The 18,659-nt window shown below is 37.6% G+C and overlaps 1 protein-coding gene across 3 annotated transcripts in view; it reads right to left on the bottom strand.

Moving 5' to 3' along the window:
• LOC117305697 (sorting nexin-33-like) overlaps positions 1 to 16,551 on the bottom strand; it is a 42,460-nt gene extending 25,909 nt beyond the window's left edge. Inside the window, exons 1-4 of one of the 3 annotated variants that reach the window (XM_033790566.1) lie at positions 15,591 to 16,551; positions 12,139 to 12,300; positions 7,101 to 7,175; positions 1,415 to 1,483 (exon numbers count right to left, since the gene is read on the bottom strand). In XM_033790566.1, coding sequence (XP_033646457.1) covers positions 1,415 to 1,483; positions 7,101 to 7,175; positions 12,139 to 12,300; positions 15,591 to 15,608 — 324 coding nt within the window. In that variant the 5' untranslated portion in view covers positions 15,609 to 16,551. The remainder of the gene's footprint in view (positions 1 to 1,414; positions 1,484 to 7,100; positions 7,176 to 12,138; positions 12,301 to 15,590) is intronic. The other 2 variants (XM_033790567.1, XM_033790568.1) reach the window with 2 other exon arrangements.
• Positions 16,552 to 18,659: the final 2,108 nt, after the last annotated feature.

The following is an 18,659-nucleotide window of genomic DNA, read 5'->3' as shown; positions in this document are numbered from 1 at the left end:
AATCGTTCTTTTGTAAATTTAACCTTTTTTTTTTTTTTTTTTTAAGTTTTCTTTGTTACAGTGCCCCGAGCACTTTTTGTGGATATTCGTGCTTTATAAAAATTTGTTATTGTTATTGCTCAGTCTGCTTGAGGCTTTCACTGAATCGAACTGGGTTATTATCATGTAAACATGGTAAATGAAAGAAGCTGTGCTTGTTTTTTGAAAACATGAAGTACAACAAACTGAATGTTATGTAAAGGCCGGTTTATAGTCAGTCGTGCGATGGTCGCGCGATGGAATGTTTGACGCGCGACACAGTTTATAGTTATTGCTGAGGCCTAAAAACTAGTCTTTTTTTTATCGCGCGTCAACATTTCCATTGCCCGACCATCGCGCCACCGACTATAAAATGGCCTTTAGTGATGTTTGAAACTTTGCATTGTGTGGAAAACATGCAACTAGTAAACTTGTGGGTACAAAACATGCCTGAAATTACACCCAGGCAACGGAGACTGTGGCCCCTTGGCTAGGCCTTGGTGCCCCTTCAAAAGTTTCCCAGTGATGGATTTTACAATTGAAATGCCCTTTGCAAAATGAAAATGGCTTTGCCCTTTCAAAGATGAAATTACAGGCCAGACAACCATGTCTTAATCTCTTTTTAGGAAGGCGTTGGTTCCAAAAAGAGCCGGTGTGATCCTGAACTTCATGAATGGATCGTGTAGTTGATGACGGTACATGTATTTCAAACATGAGGTGCCATGATGAAAATGTTTTGATCCATCTACATGTACAAGTACAAAATTACATGTTTCTGTGAAATTGTTTGTGTGTCAGTCAAAATGTTGAACCACTACAAGGTTCAAAATCTTTAAAGAGATCAATAATATCATGTAGATGATGAAATCAGTCTGATGCTGATGAAGTGTGTATCAATGATTAAAGGGAAAGGTTACCGGTGATGACGACTGGTACTGCGGCTGGTCCCAGGGGTCATCAGAAGGAAGGAAGGTCTGAAGGCATAGAACAATCCATCATGTTATCATGCGTGTTATCATGCGTGTTAACACTCATGTTCCTGTCTATCAATGTTATCATAGGCTAGAACAAAACATCCAATTCATCTAACAACTAACACCTGTTATCTCTATGTAGTTCCTTTTTCAAGCAACAGTCCATCATGTTATCATAGGCTAAAACAAAACATCCAATTCATCTAACAACAAACACCTGTTATCTCTATGTAGTTCCTTTTTCAAGCAACATTCCATCATGTTATCATAGACTAGAACAAAACATCACTTCGAAGCTAAAACACTGGCCTTGGGCAGAGCCGTGGTTTGAAAGAGTTTCCACATTTTGCAACTACATGTATATAAGCCATTTTATGTCAACAAATGATGAAGATGAGGAGATAAGATGTGTGGGGATTTACCGACATGGCTGGAGGGGGAGGTGGAGGAGCATCATCAGGCCTGTTCCATGCATCCGAAGCCGGCAAATCCTGAACATTATACAATATTATAGAATGGAAACATTACACCATGGACTTTAACTTCATTTACAGTTGTCAGAATTAACTTACAATAGGATAGTGTTGCAATCCGGGTTAGGGAATCTGGTGCAAGTGGAGACAGAGCCAGAAACCGTTATTGAACCAAAAAGGAAATGGTTGTAACACTTTTTTTTTTTTCGTGCATAAACTAGTTCTACACGTACATTGTTTTAATAGATGTTAAATTTGCATCGGGATAAAGAATATTAATTTTTGGTTTTACCCATATACATGTTCACCGATGTGTGTAGCACTGTATACTCAGTACTTTCCCCGAGTCCAGTGAAAAAAATCACAGGCATTTTACTCGGGTGTACATTGTTGTTCTACGACAAGGACCCGTTTTCAAAGAGATACTTTGAAACACTGGAAATTTTGCTTCACAAATTTTGGCTAAGCAGAAATAAATGAGATACCAGTCCCAGATTGTATGTGTGGCAAGGTAGTTGGTTATATACTAATCCTCAGTCATGTAAGCAAAGTTGAAAGGGTATATAAACTTTTTCCTAACAAAAAACACAATGTCCACAGATTTACATTAAACTTACACAGTTTGAAGATTATGATATAGTAGAAAGCTTCCCTCGAAATTTTACTTGCTGAGGTGCTGTAGTTTTTGAGAAATGAGTAAGTTTAATGTAAATCTGTGAACATTTTGTAAAAAATCCCAAATCCTTTAATACACATGTTCAATGTAGTACACTAAAGCACAATTTTGTTGCTTTAACTACATTTTGTTCAGCCTTATGTAGTAATAATAATAATCACCTTACTTATAAAGAGCTTTTTACACAAGCGATACAAAGCGCTTACGAAATACAATAGCAACCAAACAAAAAGATAAACTACATGTTTTACAGACAAAACAATGCAATTAACAATGATTCAATCTCGAGTAACTTAGGATAGAGGTGGGTTTTTAATGGGATTTGAAGCAACTCGCGGAATTGGTTAAACGAACAGATTGAGGAAGACGATTCCAGCATTTTGGCCCAGTTGCAGCAAAAGCTTATTATACAAAGACTGGCGGGTGTGGAGAAGGATGCCCAGATAAGTTGGAGCTTGGTTAGAGAGTGATTTATATGCGAGTACTGCGTTCTTATATTCAATCCGTTGCAAAACTGGTAGCCAACGCAGGGTCTTGATGAGAGGTGATGTATGCGTGTATTTTGGTTTCTTGTAGATAAGACGGGCGGCTCGACTTTGAAGGAGCTGTAGCGAGTGCAAGTAGTAGGGGTCAGGGCAAATTTTCATGCAGAAAATACTGCTTAAACATTGTCTGCTCAGCCAAGAAAAGAAGGAGACCAGTCACAGATTGAATAATGTGACATGGTAGTTTGGCTGGTATTAAACTGTTAGTTTACCTCGGCCAATACAAATGGCGAAACGATCAATGAGTTGGCCATTTTTTACACGCAAGTCACATGATACAATTCTGCCATGCGCGCCTGTTACAAGTACATGTACAAAATGTACGCACTTTTGATTTTGTTACTTTACTATGTACTGATTAACTTCCATAATTGTTATATTTTCCAATACGAGTATGGAATAAACATGTTATTGGCCGAGTGGTTAAGAGCATCAAATTCAAGTTCTGGTGCACTTTCACCGGAGTGTGGGTTCGAATCCCGGTCGTGACACTTGTGTCCTTGAGCAAGATACTTTACTATAATTGCTTCTCTTCACCCAGGGGAATAAATGGGTACCTGCGAGGGTAGAGGTTGATATTGTGAATGAAAAAGCCTTTGGAGCGATATAAACTGTTGCCCAGGTTGTATACTCCCAAGGGAGCTGAGAAACATTAAAAAGGGATGTTATTGGCCCTATGACCAGGGCACTAATGTAAAGCGCTTAGAGAATTAAGTGTTAGTTATTAGGTGCTATATAATCGAAAAATTTAACAATACAGTTAAATATCAGAGTTCTTGAATTTCTACGAAGGAACTTGATATAAATTAAACATGGCTGCTTTGTGTCAAAGGTCACAACTGGTTCCCCTTGCAAAATGATGGTGAAATGAGTATAAATTATTGGGAATGGGGGTTACCGGTTGCGTCTGAATCTCTGGGGGTTCAGGAAGATCCAACATTGTGGCTGGCTGACCGATCTAAGAAAAAGAAAGTTGCTTTAATTTGAAAACTTAATCAGGGTTGGTCGATTAACCATGATGGTCAGATCACGCTAGATAAAAGTCTGGAAAAGGAACTGGTAGGGGCCTTGTCAAAATTAAATCAGGGAGTCAAATAATTTGTCTCTTATGTTGTTGCAAGTGGGCTCAACTGCGAACTTGTTTAGGATAGTTCGCTAGCCCTTTAAAATAAAAAAAAGTACCAATAACGGCAGTAAATACAAATCACACTGTAAAGTGTCACTATTCAGATCCGAATTACATCGAATGGTCTGACAGTAGGAGGGTTGACTGTGTACTTTTTAAATGCATGGTATACTTTATCCAACATCAAACTACAAATAGTGTATTAGATTGAATAATCAGACAGTGGGCAGGTCAACTGTGTACTGCGTAGACCATTGACCACATCTGCACAACACTGCAAGCAGGCACAGTTTCATTCAAAACCATAGTGGATGGTATTAAACGGTCAGACAGTAGGAGGGTTAAAGATTAAAATCCCCACAGCAAATGGCAAACAATCTCCAAAACTGAGAAGTAGAAAACAGTTAATAGAGAGAAATACATAAGCACACAAGAATAAAAAACTGTAATAATATTAGTAGGTCCTAGGTGTAATAGGGTCTTCGTAAAGCAATCGAATCCATAGCTCAGTGACCCTCGTGGCACTTCAGCATTAACGTGTAGTACATGTACTTTTCCTGCGAGAAACCTTTTGAAGTAAGAGACCTAAATACTAACTATGTACACATACATGTACATGTACATGTACGTATTCCTTAACAAAGCACCATGTATTGGTTTATAGGTGAGAAATTGAGCTAATAGGCGCTCTGCTCTGCTAGCAGAAAATATCTACTTTTATATAACACCCGAGCAGATCCTTGCCATTTGATTGGAGGATTGTCCGTCACGTGATAGCAAATAAAAGTGCCATTGCACGCTGAGTCACTCACCGTGCTTTTTCGTTCCATCCGAAAAGTACCATTGCACGCTGCCAGCGTGCAATAGTACTTTTCGGATGGAACGAAAAGGCTGAGTAAACACATATCACTGCGTGCGCGTGTCTTTGGTAACGCAGCAGTGTTACTGCAAGGTAGTATAGTTACTTAACATTCGGCTTCTACAATTAAAAATTGTAGGCCTACGTTTTGTTTGTTTTGAAAGTTGTATCTTTTAATAAAAATTACAAAGATCTACTTGGATGTTATATAAAACAAATAATGAATGTTTTTCATTCGTGCAATGGTGCGAATATGTTCATTCGTTGAAAGCTGGAATGTTCCATTCAACTCGGCTCCGCCTCGTTGAATAGAACATTCCATCTTTCAACTCATGAACATATTCGCACCATTGCACTCATAAACATTCATTATGTGTATAATATTACACATGTTTTTTGCATGAATTGGTCCAAATTCATAAAGCTAAGGAAATGATGCTCAGCAAATTTGTTTGCTCAGCGGCAAATCAGAAGGGAACCAGTCATAGCAATGTCAACTATGTGACATGGTGGCTGGTAACCCTGTTTCTGTTAAGCAGGATTCCTATGTGCTTAGCAAACTTTTGTTTCTATCAGCTTTATGAAATTGGGCGCAGGGAATTTTGAGGGCGTCCTCAGCCAGGGCAGGTATGATTATGGGGATGGTATTTGTGCTGAGTGATGGTTGCATGATCAATTATCGATGATTGATACATCGTCTATTGATATGAAGTTGATTGACTATTGAAATGAATGCGAGCATGCCTTAGGTTCAAGGGCAACAAGCTGGTCGGGGAAAGGCTGTTGACAGCAAAAATCATAAAAAATGTACTTATACAAATATTGTGTATTTTTTTTGTTCGTTAGTGTCTTTAAATGTAATTCTGTGATTGTAAAATCTAGAGAGCTCGAGGTGCACTACAATTTCTGATGTTTTTGGTTTTTAACTTTTTCACGTTGGCTGAATAAATAATTCTAACTCTAAATTCATTCTCATGGCTCAATGGATAATTAATATAGGAATCAATGTGTGGTGAAGAGGTTTTCAACTAGTGGTTTAATCCAAACGAGGCCTGGTTCTTGATAATTTACTGAGACGGAGTTGAGGTAAATTATAAAGAACCAGGCCTCAGCGGGTTTAAACCACTAGTTGAAAACCGATTCAACACACTTTGTTTCCCATTTATAATTACCTTTCCGGTCAAAAACATCATCACTCTTTGGTCAAAAAGTAAAATAAATGCAAAACTTTTAATTGTTAAATGATTTCTTTCAACACAACACCCCTCCAGCTATGAAATGGTAAAGCCTTGGGCTGCCCTCAGGTAAACAACTCCTTATAAGGGAATGCTGTGCGCGTATCGCGTGATGTGGCACAACTGATTTAGCTATTGCTCTCGATCAATAGGAATGAAGAAACCGTCTTATAAGAACAGGTGCAAGGTCGTGTGAAACGCCCATGAATAAACACTTTTTACTGGTCATAAACAAAGGTTTATACACACCCACGTGACGCGCTCTCCACCAATAGGAATAGCCAAACTGTCTGAGGTATTTATGAATGGATAATTAATATGATCTTTAGGTGAGGTTTTAGGTAGCACCATGTGAAAATCTCTTATGAGTAGTCGTTGGTTCTGAGAAGAACTGGTGATTCAGAACCAACACAATTCAAAAAAGATTTAAGGTTCAACTCCCAAGCTGGGAGAGCCTCATTGACAGACTTTTTGTTCCCAACATCCCTTAAGTATGATTTCAGATCAATTCTTAAGTATTATTTTAGATCAAATGATCTAAAATAATACTGTAACTTAAGGGATATAATGAACAAAAAGTGTCAGTAAATATTAAAAAAATACAATTTTGATGTTGGTTTGTACAAATGTTGGATGCATAAATGAGTACAATATTCAAATAGAGTATGAATATTGGAATAGGGATTACTGAACTAGTCAGGATGAAGCCGGGGTGAGGGGATACCCGTGATATCGATTATTAATATCGATTATTAAGGATTATTGAAATACTTGTAGAAGGATGAAGCTTAAGTGGGAAGGATACCAGTGATATAGATTATTGATATTGATTATTAAGGACTACTGAACTACATAGAAGGATGAAGCTGGGGGTGGGAAGGATACGAGTGATATCGAACATTTATATCGATTATTAAGGATTACTGAACTACATATATAGAAGGATGAAGCTGGGGATGGAGAGGATACTGATACAAGTAATATCGATTATTGATATGGATTATTAATATTGATTACTAAGGATTATTGAAGTACATGTACATGTAGAAGGATGAACCTGGGATGGGAGGGTAAGAGTTATATCGATTATTGATATCGATTATTAAGGATTAACTGAACTACATGTAGAAGGATGAAGCTGGGATGGGAGGATAAGAGAAATATCGATTATTGATATCGATTATCAAGGATTACCAAACTATCTTGAGGTGGAGGTGGCGGGGGTGGTGGTGGGTCTCCAACTGAGTCCCATGGATCATCTTGGATCACCTTGGACAAAATAAAAACACTCATCAGTTGAAATCAAAACAGCTGTTTGATGTAACGATGAGAAATCGTATGTCAACAAACTGTTACATAATCGATATGTTCACGATAAGAAATCGATATCTGTCCACAATCAACGGATCATCTTCGATCACCTTACACAAAAATAAAAACACTCATTAGTTGAAATCAAAACAGCTGTTTGATGTAACGATGAGAAATCGTATGTCAACAAACTGTTACATAATCGATATGTTCACGATAAGAAATCGATATCTGTCCACAATCAACGGATCATCTTCGATCACCTTACACAAAAATAAAAACACTCATTAGTTGAAATCAAAACGGCTGTAATTGATGTAATGATGAGAAATCAATACATGTCAACAAACTGTTACATAATCGACATGTTAACGATGAGAAATCGATATCTACAGGTCCACAATCAACGGATCATCTTCGATCACCTTTGAATAACATAAAAACACTCATAATTTAAAATCAATATGGCTGTAATCTGTATGTAACGATGAGAAATCAATACATGTCAACAAACTGTTACATAATCGTGTTAACGATGAGAAATCGATATCTGTCCACAATCAACGGATCATCTTAGATCACCTTGGACAAAAATAAAAACACTCATCAGTTGAAATCAAAACGGCTGTAACTGATGTAACGATGAGAAATAAATACATGTCAACAAACTGTTACATAATCGATAGGTTATCGATGAGAAATTGAAAACTGTCCACAAACTGCCGATCTAAATTGCTGTCCACAGACTTGATACGACACTGGCATACATAGGGTATAATTAGAGATTCTTTAGTTGAGAACTGAACTTTCCAAGGAACAATAACTTGCGTGGTCATGTACATGTACATGTACATGTACATTAGGCTCCCTGGTCTGCGCTTAGCAAAAATAAGTTAACCAGCCAGAACACCATACAATTACCAGTGCTGCTACTATACAGGCTCCCTGGTCTGCGCTTAGCAAAAATAAGTTAACCAGCCAGAACACCATACAATTACCAGTGCTGCTACTATACAGGCTCCCTGGTCTGCTCAAAAATAAGTTAACCAGCCAGAACACCATACAATTACCAGTGCTGCTACTATACAGGCTCCCTGGTCTGCGCTTAGCAAAAATAAGTTAACCAGCCAGTGCTGCTACTATACATGTAGTACCACAGCCATTTCTTACTTGGCCAAGCCATTTGCTAAGCAGAATCGTCTGCTTAACAGCTATGAAATTGGGCCCAGGGCACCACGGCCCAATTTTATAGAGCTGCTTAAGCACAACAAGTAGCCAAGCACAACAAAATTATGCTTACGTTACCAGAATAAGGTTACCAGCCAAAATACCCTGTCACATGTACAATTTGTGACTGGTACCCTGCTCATTTCTGCTTAGCAGACAATTCCTGCTTAGCAGGCAATATTTTCTGCATAAGCAGCTCTATAAAATTGGCCCCTGGATGCATACAATGATACAAAAAGTATTTTGGGGAGTCCCCCCTTGAAGATGGCAAGTTTGAATGATGACCCCCCTTCCCCTTCCTGTGACGTACGTCGCACGTACATTTTATGTAACTAATTTTTCCAGAACAGAATAGAGACTACTGAGTCACACTCCAATCAGGAAATGCTCTGCATCCTGGCTTACGTGCAGTACCGCTCTTGGCACTGTGGGGAGAATTCCTGAATTCCCTCTTGCTAAAAAAAGGGGGTGCACATCACGCAGAGGGTCAGGCCAGGCCGAAAATAGGAGAGGAAAAAGAAAGGCTTGGTTTGTTTTGTTTTGAGGGATGCTGATAATTTTATCCCCCCAAAAAAACATGTATTATGAAAGGGGCTGGGCCAAAAAAAAGTAAAAAAAAGAAAGGTTTGTTTCGATTTGAGGGAAAGGCCTCCAATGTATGATTGCTGTTTTGCATAGTCACAATTATGGATACAAATTTTGTTTATAAATGTCCTATTTGTGAACAAAAGTTTTAAAAACCACTACAGTGGCAGTTATCTCAATGTGGCAGTTATCTCAATGTTATTCAATTAGCAATCGTTGTGTCGATGTTGAATTAAAAGTACCTGTTTGTCGAATTCAAGATCTGCAACAGAGTTACTCAATGTTTATCGGGAGGGTTTGTTTTGCAAATTTATAACAATTTCTTAATTTTAGTGAGTTGTATGTCGTTGTTACTTTGCGTGCGACAATAAATAAAAGAAACATTGAACGCTAGAGGTCGCTTTGGAACGATGCACTAGCCTCATATTAAACGCCCTCTATTGGTAAAATCTACGCGAACCAGCAATAAACGCATTGAGACAAGACTCGACGTGTCACGTGGGAGTTTTAGCGCATTTCCAGGCGGTGCAAATGCGAGGGCGAAGTGCATACTGTCGGCGTACGTAGCTCAATCAACATCTGTTGTGCAATCTCGAGATTGAGCAGCGCAATTAACAGATTGCTAGCTATACGAACTCGCAGCCGGCTACATTACTACACGTCCGTACACACACACGCTACTGAATACGTCGTCCGTGCAATACTAGAACTGTACAACCATGGATCAACGACGTATTTTCTCAGAAGAAAATGTGTATTTTCTAATGCTTTATATCAAATGTGAAAACATTTTAGAAAAAAAGGAAACATTAAACATAAAACCTTAAAATCGTGCGGTATTTTGTCATACGGGAGTGGGATCGGGGTTGTTTTATTTTATTTTGTCTGTAAATTTTATTTGTGTACGTCCGAGTCCGATCCGACCTGACCATTTTAGTAATCATAAACTGAGTATGCTAGTCAAACAAATTGAGCTCCTGGACAATCTAAGAAGAGTGATTTTTTAGGAGCTCAAATTGAGCTCCTGAGTATTCTCAGGAGAGCGATTAAAAGAGCTCCTTTTATTTCTATAACGAAGGTCTCGGCCACTATTGGTAATTGTCAAAGACCAGTCTTCCCACTTGATGTATCTCAACATATGCATAAAATAGTAAAGCTCTGAAAATTTGAGCTTGATTGGTCGTCGGAGTTGAGAGATAACTATGAAAGAAAAAAAACACCCTTGTCACATGAAGTTGTGTGCTTTCAGATGCTTGATTTCAAGACCTCAAATTCTAAACTTGAGGTCTCAAAATAAAATTTGTGGAAAGTTAATTCTTTCTCGAAAACTACGTCACTTTACAATCAACATCTCCCCATTACTCATAACCAAGAAAGGTTTTATGATAATAATTATCTTGAGTCATTACCAATAGCGTCCACTGCCTTTAAACTGCAATGATCTGAACAGTGTTATGTCATGTCATCTTTCAAAACACATACGGGGGTACCGGTACCAGGAAATGAAACAAGCCATACAATAGACCCTTCCCATGAAATATGTAAATTGCACATAGCGCGTGCGCACTAACATTTTGGTTGGCAAAATGAGGGAAAATCGCGCTGTTTTGTACACGGTTAATGGGTGCGTGACGCAGACGCGATTGCGCGTCTGCTTAGTGCACAACTCTATGGTGTATGCCAACCAACAGGGTCTGTACGCATGCGTGAATGTAATTATGGGAAGGGTCCATTTTTTAAACTCCATTTAAAATATTGTCCAAGTGGTCTGTGCTTCAATTTTGTAATGTACTACATGTAAGAAGGGAAAGAACATTGTCTCTAGTTTTAAAGGCAGTGTATACAAAGAAGGGAAAGAACATTGTCTCTAGTATTTAAGGCAGTGTATACAAAGAAGGGAAAGAACATTGTCTCTAGTTTTAAAGGTGCAGTGTATACAAAGAAGGGAAAGTACAAAAATAACAATCTAAACTTTGGGCGTTTAAAACCAATTTAGCAAAAACATTAATAACCTCATTGACTTAATGAGGCTGGCAGATAAGTTTGTAAATCACACTCGCCCTCTTGGAATCAGGCATGCAACTGCCCGTTGAAAAAAAAAGAGGAAAATGTCACGGGTCATGATACCCACAATGGTACCCTAGAAAGGGTTTATTATGCTCTTAGGTGCATTTTTAGCATGTACTAGGCTTATTTTACATGATTGTAGTTGTAAAATTCCGGGAAAAAAGAAGAAGAAAAAAACCTAACTTTTGTTCACGTTTTTTTTTTTTTTTTTTCTTTCTTTTCTTTTTATTTTTTTATTTTTTTTTTTTTCACGTTAAAAAAAAAACAAAAACGCGGAATTCCGCGGAAACGCGGAAGAGTTGCATGCCTGTGGAATAAGGAAAAATATAGCGTTGGATATTGGACGCAGCTCTACATGTATAATTTTTTTGAGATTCCAAGCGCACTTGTGTGATAACTTACATGTACTGTAGGTGTATTGTTGGAGTTATGCAAACTCTATCTGACCCTTTGTGGTATGGCACAATACCAACTATGAACAATGAAAAAAAAAAGTGTAAAGTTGTCAACGACTTTGTATTGTCATTAACGGGATGGCTCGGTGCTATGAGGTACGAGGAAGTCAAGTTGCATTCTAAAAATAGACATTTCCAACGAAACCACTTCCCCTGGTGCAGTGTACAATGGTGTACAAAAGAGTACAGACAATTACCTCATCCAACTCAACCAATACCATAAAGGGACCTACATGTAGATACTTTTTGAACATAGGACACAAAACACAAAAACAAACAGTTTTAATTGGGTTCTTTATATAGTTAACGCTTTATACACCATGTCTCAAAGCGCTTCCACCATTATTACTCGTGATCACTGGGCCTTTTTTTATTCCTTCCTGTGCTGCCAAATATGTACCATGTACATGTAGTGCACTAAGCTAACTCAATCACAAGAACCACCTCTGCCCTCACAGGTACCCATTTACCCCGGGGGTGGAGAGAAGCTTTCAACTATCATTATCTTTAATGTGAATCTGTGCACATTGTGTAAAAACTACCCAGACCCTTAAACTAGATCCAAACCTAACTCTAAGAAGTCTCACCTCTACATAGGCTTCAGGGATCAAGCCTTTCTGTTTGTTGGACGTCTCCGCCTCCCACCATCCATCTCCAACGTCCTGTCTGATGATTGTCAAGACTTGATTCTCTCTGATGCTAAGCTCACCGTTATCCGCTTCCCCGTCAAAGTCATACAAAACTTTCACCTAGGAATCAAAAGTAAACAAATTTAAGACAACAAAAACAAACCAGTTGCAGGCCTGCTGGCGATTTTACAAAGAGTTAAGGCCCAGTCACACAGGCCTTGGTAACGAGAACGAAAGCGAGAACGTTAACAATGCAGGCCCTCGGTTGCTTGAATAAGTGGGGCGCATTCTGCGTGGAGCAATTCAACCAATAGGACCAATGCCTTCTCTTTGCGTCATTGTCGTTATATCGATATTGCTACACGGCCTTTAGGACTAGTATCTATAAGAGAAGCTCCTTCAATAGAATCATTCAAGAAGAATAGGCTAGATCAAATCAAAATTACCACTTTTATAATGAGAGCACATCACTACGTCTTTTCTGTCCACTTGCCACATCACACCTGCAACTCATGTGTAGAGTTTGTTGCATTTCATTTCATTCATTCAATGGTTTATTAAAATTCTATTCAATTCGCTGCCAGCAGCAGAATTACATGAACAGTTACATAGTTAAATAATTTGGAGTAAAACATTACATTACTATTTAAAATTGCCTAAATCTTACACAGAAAACTGAGAGGGAGAAGTACTGTACACTCCTATAGGGAGGAGAACAGTTACTTAAAATTAATTAATTAAACATATGAGTAAAACATTACAATCAAAATTAAAATGGCGAATAAACTTTTACACTCTAAAAGGGAATCCCACCCGAGTAACATGCCTACCTGTGATATTTTTTCACAGGACTCGGGAAAGTACTGAGTAGGCCCTATACAGTGCTAACACACATCGGTGTATGGGTAAAAACCAAAATTAATATTCTTTATCCCGATGCCAATTTTTATCTATTATAAGTATCAGTTCATTTTCCATTGACCAAAATGTATGAATGATTTAAATTCTTGACATATGCATACAGTGCGTATAATCCGTAGACTTTAATTGTTTACAGCGTGATCAAAGATTGATAAACAAGCTGATTTATGATTTAACCAAATAATTAACACATTTTAATCTGTAGTTAATGACAATAGGCGGGTCCACTTTAATCCGATTTACATGTAGAACCTCGAAATGGCAGAGAGATAAAATCTGTCAAGCTTTATATGTTTGTACATGTACTATCAATCAATCAGAAAACATTTATGCACAGCGCCAAAATAAAAACAAATTCTTCATCTACTTAAGACACATTTAGTTAACAAGCACACAACATTCTTTAGCAGCTCTATATGAAGATTGATAGTGATACCTAAAAAAAAACATTTTGTAAGTATAATAATAATAATAATAATAATAATAATAATAATAATAATAATAATAATAATAATAATAATAATAATAATAATAAGACTTGTTATGCGCACATATCCACCCTGCTGGGTGTTCAAGGCGCAGTAAAACCAAAAACAAAACAAAAAACAAAACACAACACAAAGAAAAACAGAAACAACAAAATTAGTCATTGAAAACCTGTGACATAAGATAAGTTTTGAGAAGAGACTTGAATTTTGCGGTACAAACACAAGATCGAAGATTAAGTGGTAGAGAGTTCCAGATGCGTGGCGCGGCTGAAGAAAAAGACCTGTCACCCCATGAGTGTCGAGACTTGGGTTCAATGAGGAGAAGCATGGAACTTGGTCGAAGATTCCTTGATGTGACATTAGGATGGGTATCATCTGCTAGGAGCCTTGATCCCCTACATGTACCTTCCCAACTTTTTAAAGGATTAAAAATGTCCACAGATTTACATTTAACTTAGGGTTTGAAGATAATGAGAGTAGAAAGCTTCCCTTCAAATAGTACTAACTAAGGTTGTGTAGTTTTTGAGAAATGAGTAAAACAAGTCACAAAATCATTTTGGTCTGAGACCAAAATTATTTTAGCATGTAAAATCCCCTTAACCAGTTATGATATTATACCAAAACCATCGCATAACTGGTTAATACGTTTTTACATGCTAAAACTGAGACGAAAATTATTACTTTTACTCATTTCTCATAAACTACAGCACCTCAGTAGGTAAAACTTCAAGGGAAGCTTTCTATTATCATAATCTTTCAACTGGTCCTACCTAAACAAAAAAATCAATCAAAAAACCTACACTTTTTTATTTGAAAAAATAAATAAATAAATAAAATGCGAAAAAAATTATAATAAAATCATGCCAATGCGAGCCTCCAGTCTTAAATGCAGTTGACACTATTGGTAATTACTCAAAGTAATTATCAGCATAAAACCTTTCTTGATTGTGAGTAATGGGGAGAGGTTGATAGTATTAAAAACATTGTGAGAAACGGCTCCCTCTGAAGCTACAAAGTTTTTGAGAAAGAAGTAATTTTCCACAAATTTGATTTCGAGACCTCGTGTTTAGAACTTGAGGTCTCGAAATCAAGCATCTGAAAGCACACAACTTTGTGTGACAAGGTGTTTTTTCTTTCATTGTTATCTTGCAACTCTGTCGAACTCAAAATTTCACAGGTTTGTTATTTTATGCATTTGTTGAGATACACCAAGTGAGAAGACTGGTCTTTGACAATTACCAATAGTGTCCAGTGTCTTTAAAGCCATTGGACCCTTTCGGTAAACAGTGTTGTCCAAGGCCCACACTTTGTGTACCACAACTTCTATATCAAATAACAAACCTGTGAAAATTTAGGCTCAATCGGTCATCGGAGTCGGGAGAAAACAACGGCAAAACCCACCCTTGTTTCCGCGCGTTTCGCCGTGTCATGGACATGTGTTTAAAATAATTCCGCAATTCTCGTTAACGAGAATTTATATCGTTTTGCTGTTTTCTCAAAAAGTAAAGCATTTCATGGAATAATATTTCAATAGAAGTCTTTCACCATTGCCTTCTGTAAACCCTGTAAGTTATTTGTAAATCTGTGAACTTTTATTTTTTTTCTGAACCGAAAGGGTCCAATGGCTTTAAACCACACCACCAGCTTTGACCAGTGTTGCCCTTGTTCTGGCCGTAGTCACAACCACATCTGCTGTGCCATTTCCCCCCTGCAAAGGGCACCACAATGCTAACAGCACCAGAGCTACATGTGATCATAATAACAGTAAAATAAAAAATTAAAAAAGGCCAGGGCATCACACTAGAAAAAGGCACCACAGCAACAAATGGCACCACAACTAATAGCAAGCGCACTACACGTAAGAGCAAAAAGCAAAGGGCACCACAGATAAAAGCAAAAGGTACCACAAAAACACAAAGGTGGCCCCAGCAATCGCTGGAGGTACAATCAGTTACTGTATGTTTAACTCACACACAAAGACACGCAGGCATTAAGTATTACCTTCCGAGTGCCAAGCATCGTGGGGCAGCCTTCCTGATGATTAACCAAGTTTATTTCTGCCTAAAGAACTGTCTGCAATCACCGTCACCTCAGCAAATACTTCAAACACTTTTACAGAGTAAACAGTGCTCATAAACACAATGACTCGGTTCAAAGCGTCATAAAAAACAACAAGACTTAAAAGAGCTGCGATGTTAAAACTGTGTCTGATCTTCAAAAAGTCAAGTCGACTGGGACAAGACATGTATTCAGCTGGATAGAGTCTGACTCACAGACTTAACCTAGACAAAGTGTTCTTGGTGATTCCAAACGATATAATCTCTTCTGTAGTGCTGTTGAAGTTGATCCAAGTCATACACACTGATGGTGAAACCGCATCATTATTGTCGAAACCACAACCCAGGCAGGCAGAGTTTAGGTCCTATTTCCTTGAACAGTGGGTGGTCTGCTGATGCAGGAATTGCTGATATTATCAAAATATTCCACTGGCTTTTCAAACTCCCTGTTTAGATTGGGAAATGTCACAAATGGTGAAGCCAAAACTTAAACTGTATTATGTACAGCAATACAGTCAACGAAACTTGTCACATCCCTCCTTGGGACAATGGGTTGTATGATGCTGGCAAGAATTGCTGTTCGAACCAAAATATTCCCTTAGCTACATGTACTCGAACTCCTGGTAACCATGGTAGAGACTAGGACATTTTTATGATGTCACAATATTCTGACAATAAAACCAAATTTCAGCACCGAAACTTGCCTCTTTCCCCAGGCATAGGCAGCCAGTGACAGAAAAAGAATGTCCAGCACAGAGCCAGAGAATTTAAATGAAGGATGAAATGCGGATGTTGTGGTTGATTGTCCAGGTCGCAAGGTCGTGACCTTTACAAGGTGTATGGAAGCAATAAGGTCAATGCATGTGGTTGGCAGACAGTATGGTACAATCAGGATCAATTTCTGTTTAAAGGGAATGTACACTACTGGTTATTGTCAAAGATCAGTCAAATAACAAACCTGTGAAAATTTGAGCTTAATTGGTCATCAGAGTTGGGAGAAAATTATGAAAGAAAAAATACCCTTGTTGGACGAATTTGTGTGCTTTCCAATAGAATAAAAGACTTCTAGGTAGAAGTCTTTTATTATTTTATTGAGAAATTACCTTTTTCTCAGAGGGTGTTGTTTCCCACAATGTTTTATACTATTACCAGCTCTTAAATGCTCAGTGCCAAGTCAGTTTTTAAGTTAATATTTGTTTAGAGTAATTACCAAACGTGTACCTTCCCTTTAAAGTGTTTTTAATTACATACTTTGATCTGTGTATGTTGTATTGTATGTTTTTTGTTTATTTTATTAAAAAAGTACACTTTTTCAGCACCTTGCAATATGTATGGTCATGGATACACATACGGAAGTGTCGTGACCGAGCGGTTAAGATCACCGAATTCAAACTCTGGAGTTTCTGATGTGCCATAGTTTTCGAGAAAGAAGTAATTTTCCACGAATTTGATTTAGAGACCTCAGATTTAGAACTTGAGGTCTTGAAATCAACCATCTAAAAACACACAACTTAGTGTGACAAGGGTGTTTTTTTCTTTCATTATAATCTCGCAAGTTTGATGACCGATTGAGCTCAGATTTTCACAGGTTTGTTATTTTGTGCAGAAGTTGAGATAAACCAACTGTGAAGGCTGTGACAATTACCAATAGTGTAAAGGCAGTGGACACTATTGGTAATTGTCAAAGACTAGCCTTCACAGTTGGTAATATTTCAACATGCATAAAATAACAAACCTGTGAAAATTTGAGCTCAATCGGTCATCGAAGTTGCGAGATAATAATGAATGAAAAAATAACCCTTGTCACACAAAGTTGTGTGCGTTTAGATGGGTGATTTCGAGACCTCAAGTTCTAAATGTGAGGTCCCGAAATCAAATTCGTGGAAAATTACTTCTTTCTCGAAAACTATGGCACTTCAGAGGGAGCCGTTTCTCAGATCGTTTTATACCATCAACCTTTCCCCATTACTCGTCACCAAGAAAGGTTTTATGCCAATAATTATTTTGAGTAATTACCAATAGTGTCCACTGCCTTTAACTTTGTGCAAGAAGTCAATGTAAAAATGACACAATGTTCACCTGGTTGCTTCCTGTACACAACATCACAATAGGTAGGCCCCCCTAATAATTGGTGAGGCCAATCTATTGTCAACCCCTAACAATTGAAAATGACCTTACAGCTATCGTAAATGACCATCCTATGCTACACCATTGTTTCCTACACTAGGTTATCCTGTTTCCTAAACCACATCCAGATCGGAACTGTTTTCAGATAATTGTCACTTAGCAGAAGAGTTTTTTTTTCCATTAACACGATATTATTTATTTTCTAAATCTGACGTCTCGAAATCAAATTCGTGGAAAGTTACTTCTTTCTCGAAAGAGAGAGCCGTTTCTCACAATGTTTGATACTACCATGTATCACATTCAGATCCGAACTGTTTTCAGATAATTGTCACTTTAAAAGCAAGAGTTTTTCTGCATAATATAAAAATATCATGATAAAGGGAAATAACAATTTTTTTCACACAAATGGTTAGCCTAGAACATTTTTAACTAGCCTCCATGAAAGAGTCACATGGTAGTTTCAAAACATCAGAGCCAAATTTCATAGCACTGCTTAAAGACACTGGATACTTTTGGTAATTGTCAAAGACCAGTCTTCTCAACATGCATAAAATAACAAACCTGTGAAAATTTGAGCACAATCGTTCCTCGAAGTTGCGAGATAATAATGAAAGAAAAAACACTATTGTCACACGAATTTGTGGGTTTTCAGATGCTTGATTTCGAGACCTCAAATTCTAATTCTGAGGTCTCGATATCAAATTAAAATGTTTTGATCGCTAACAAGTAATTTTTTTTGCTAACAATTATTTTGAGCAACTACAAATAGTATCCAGTACTTTTAAAGCCATTGGACACTTTTGGCAAACAGAATTGTCCAAAGGCCCACACTTCGTATACAAAAAAATATCACAACTTCAATATAAAATAAAAAACCTGTGAAAAT

This window comes from Asterias rubens, unplaced genomic scaffold (genome assembly GCF_902459465.1).
Source record: "Asterias rubens unplaced genomic scaffold, eAstRub1.3, whole genome shotgun sequence".
In the NCBI taxonomy this organism is placed as follows: domain Eukaryota; kingdom Metazoa; phylum Echinodermata; class Asteroidea; order Forcipulatida; family Asteriidae; genus Asterias; species Asterias rubens.
Note: the sequence above shows the minus strand (reverse complement) of the source record. Positions and strands in the feature narration are given on the sequence as shown.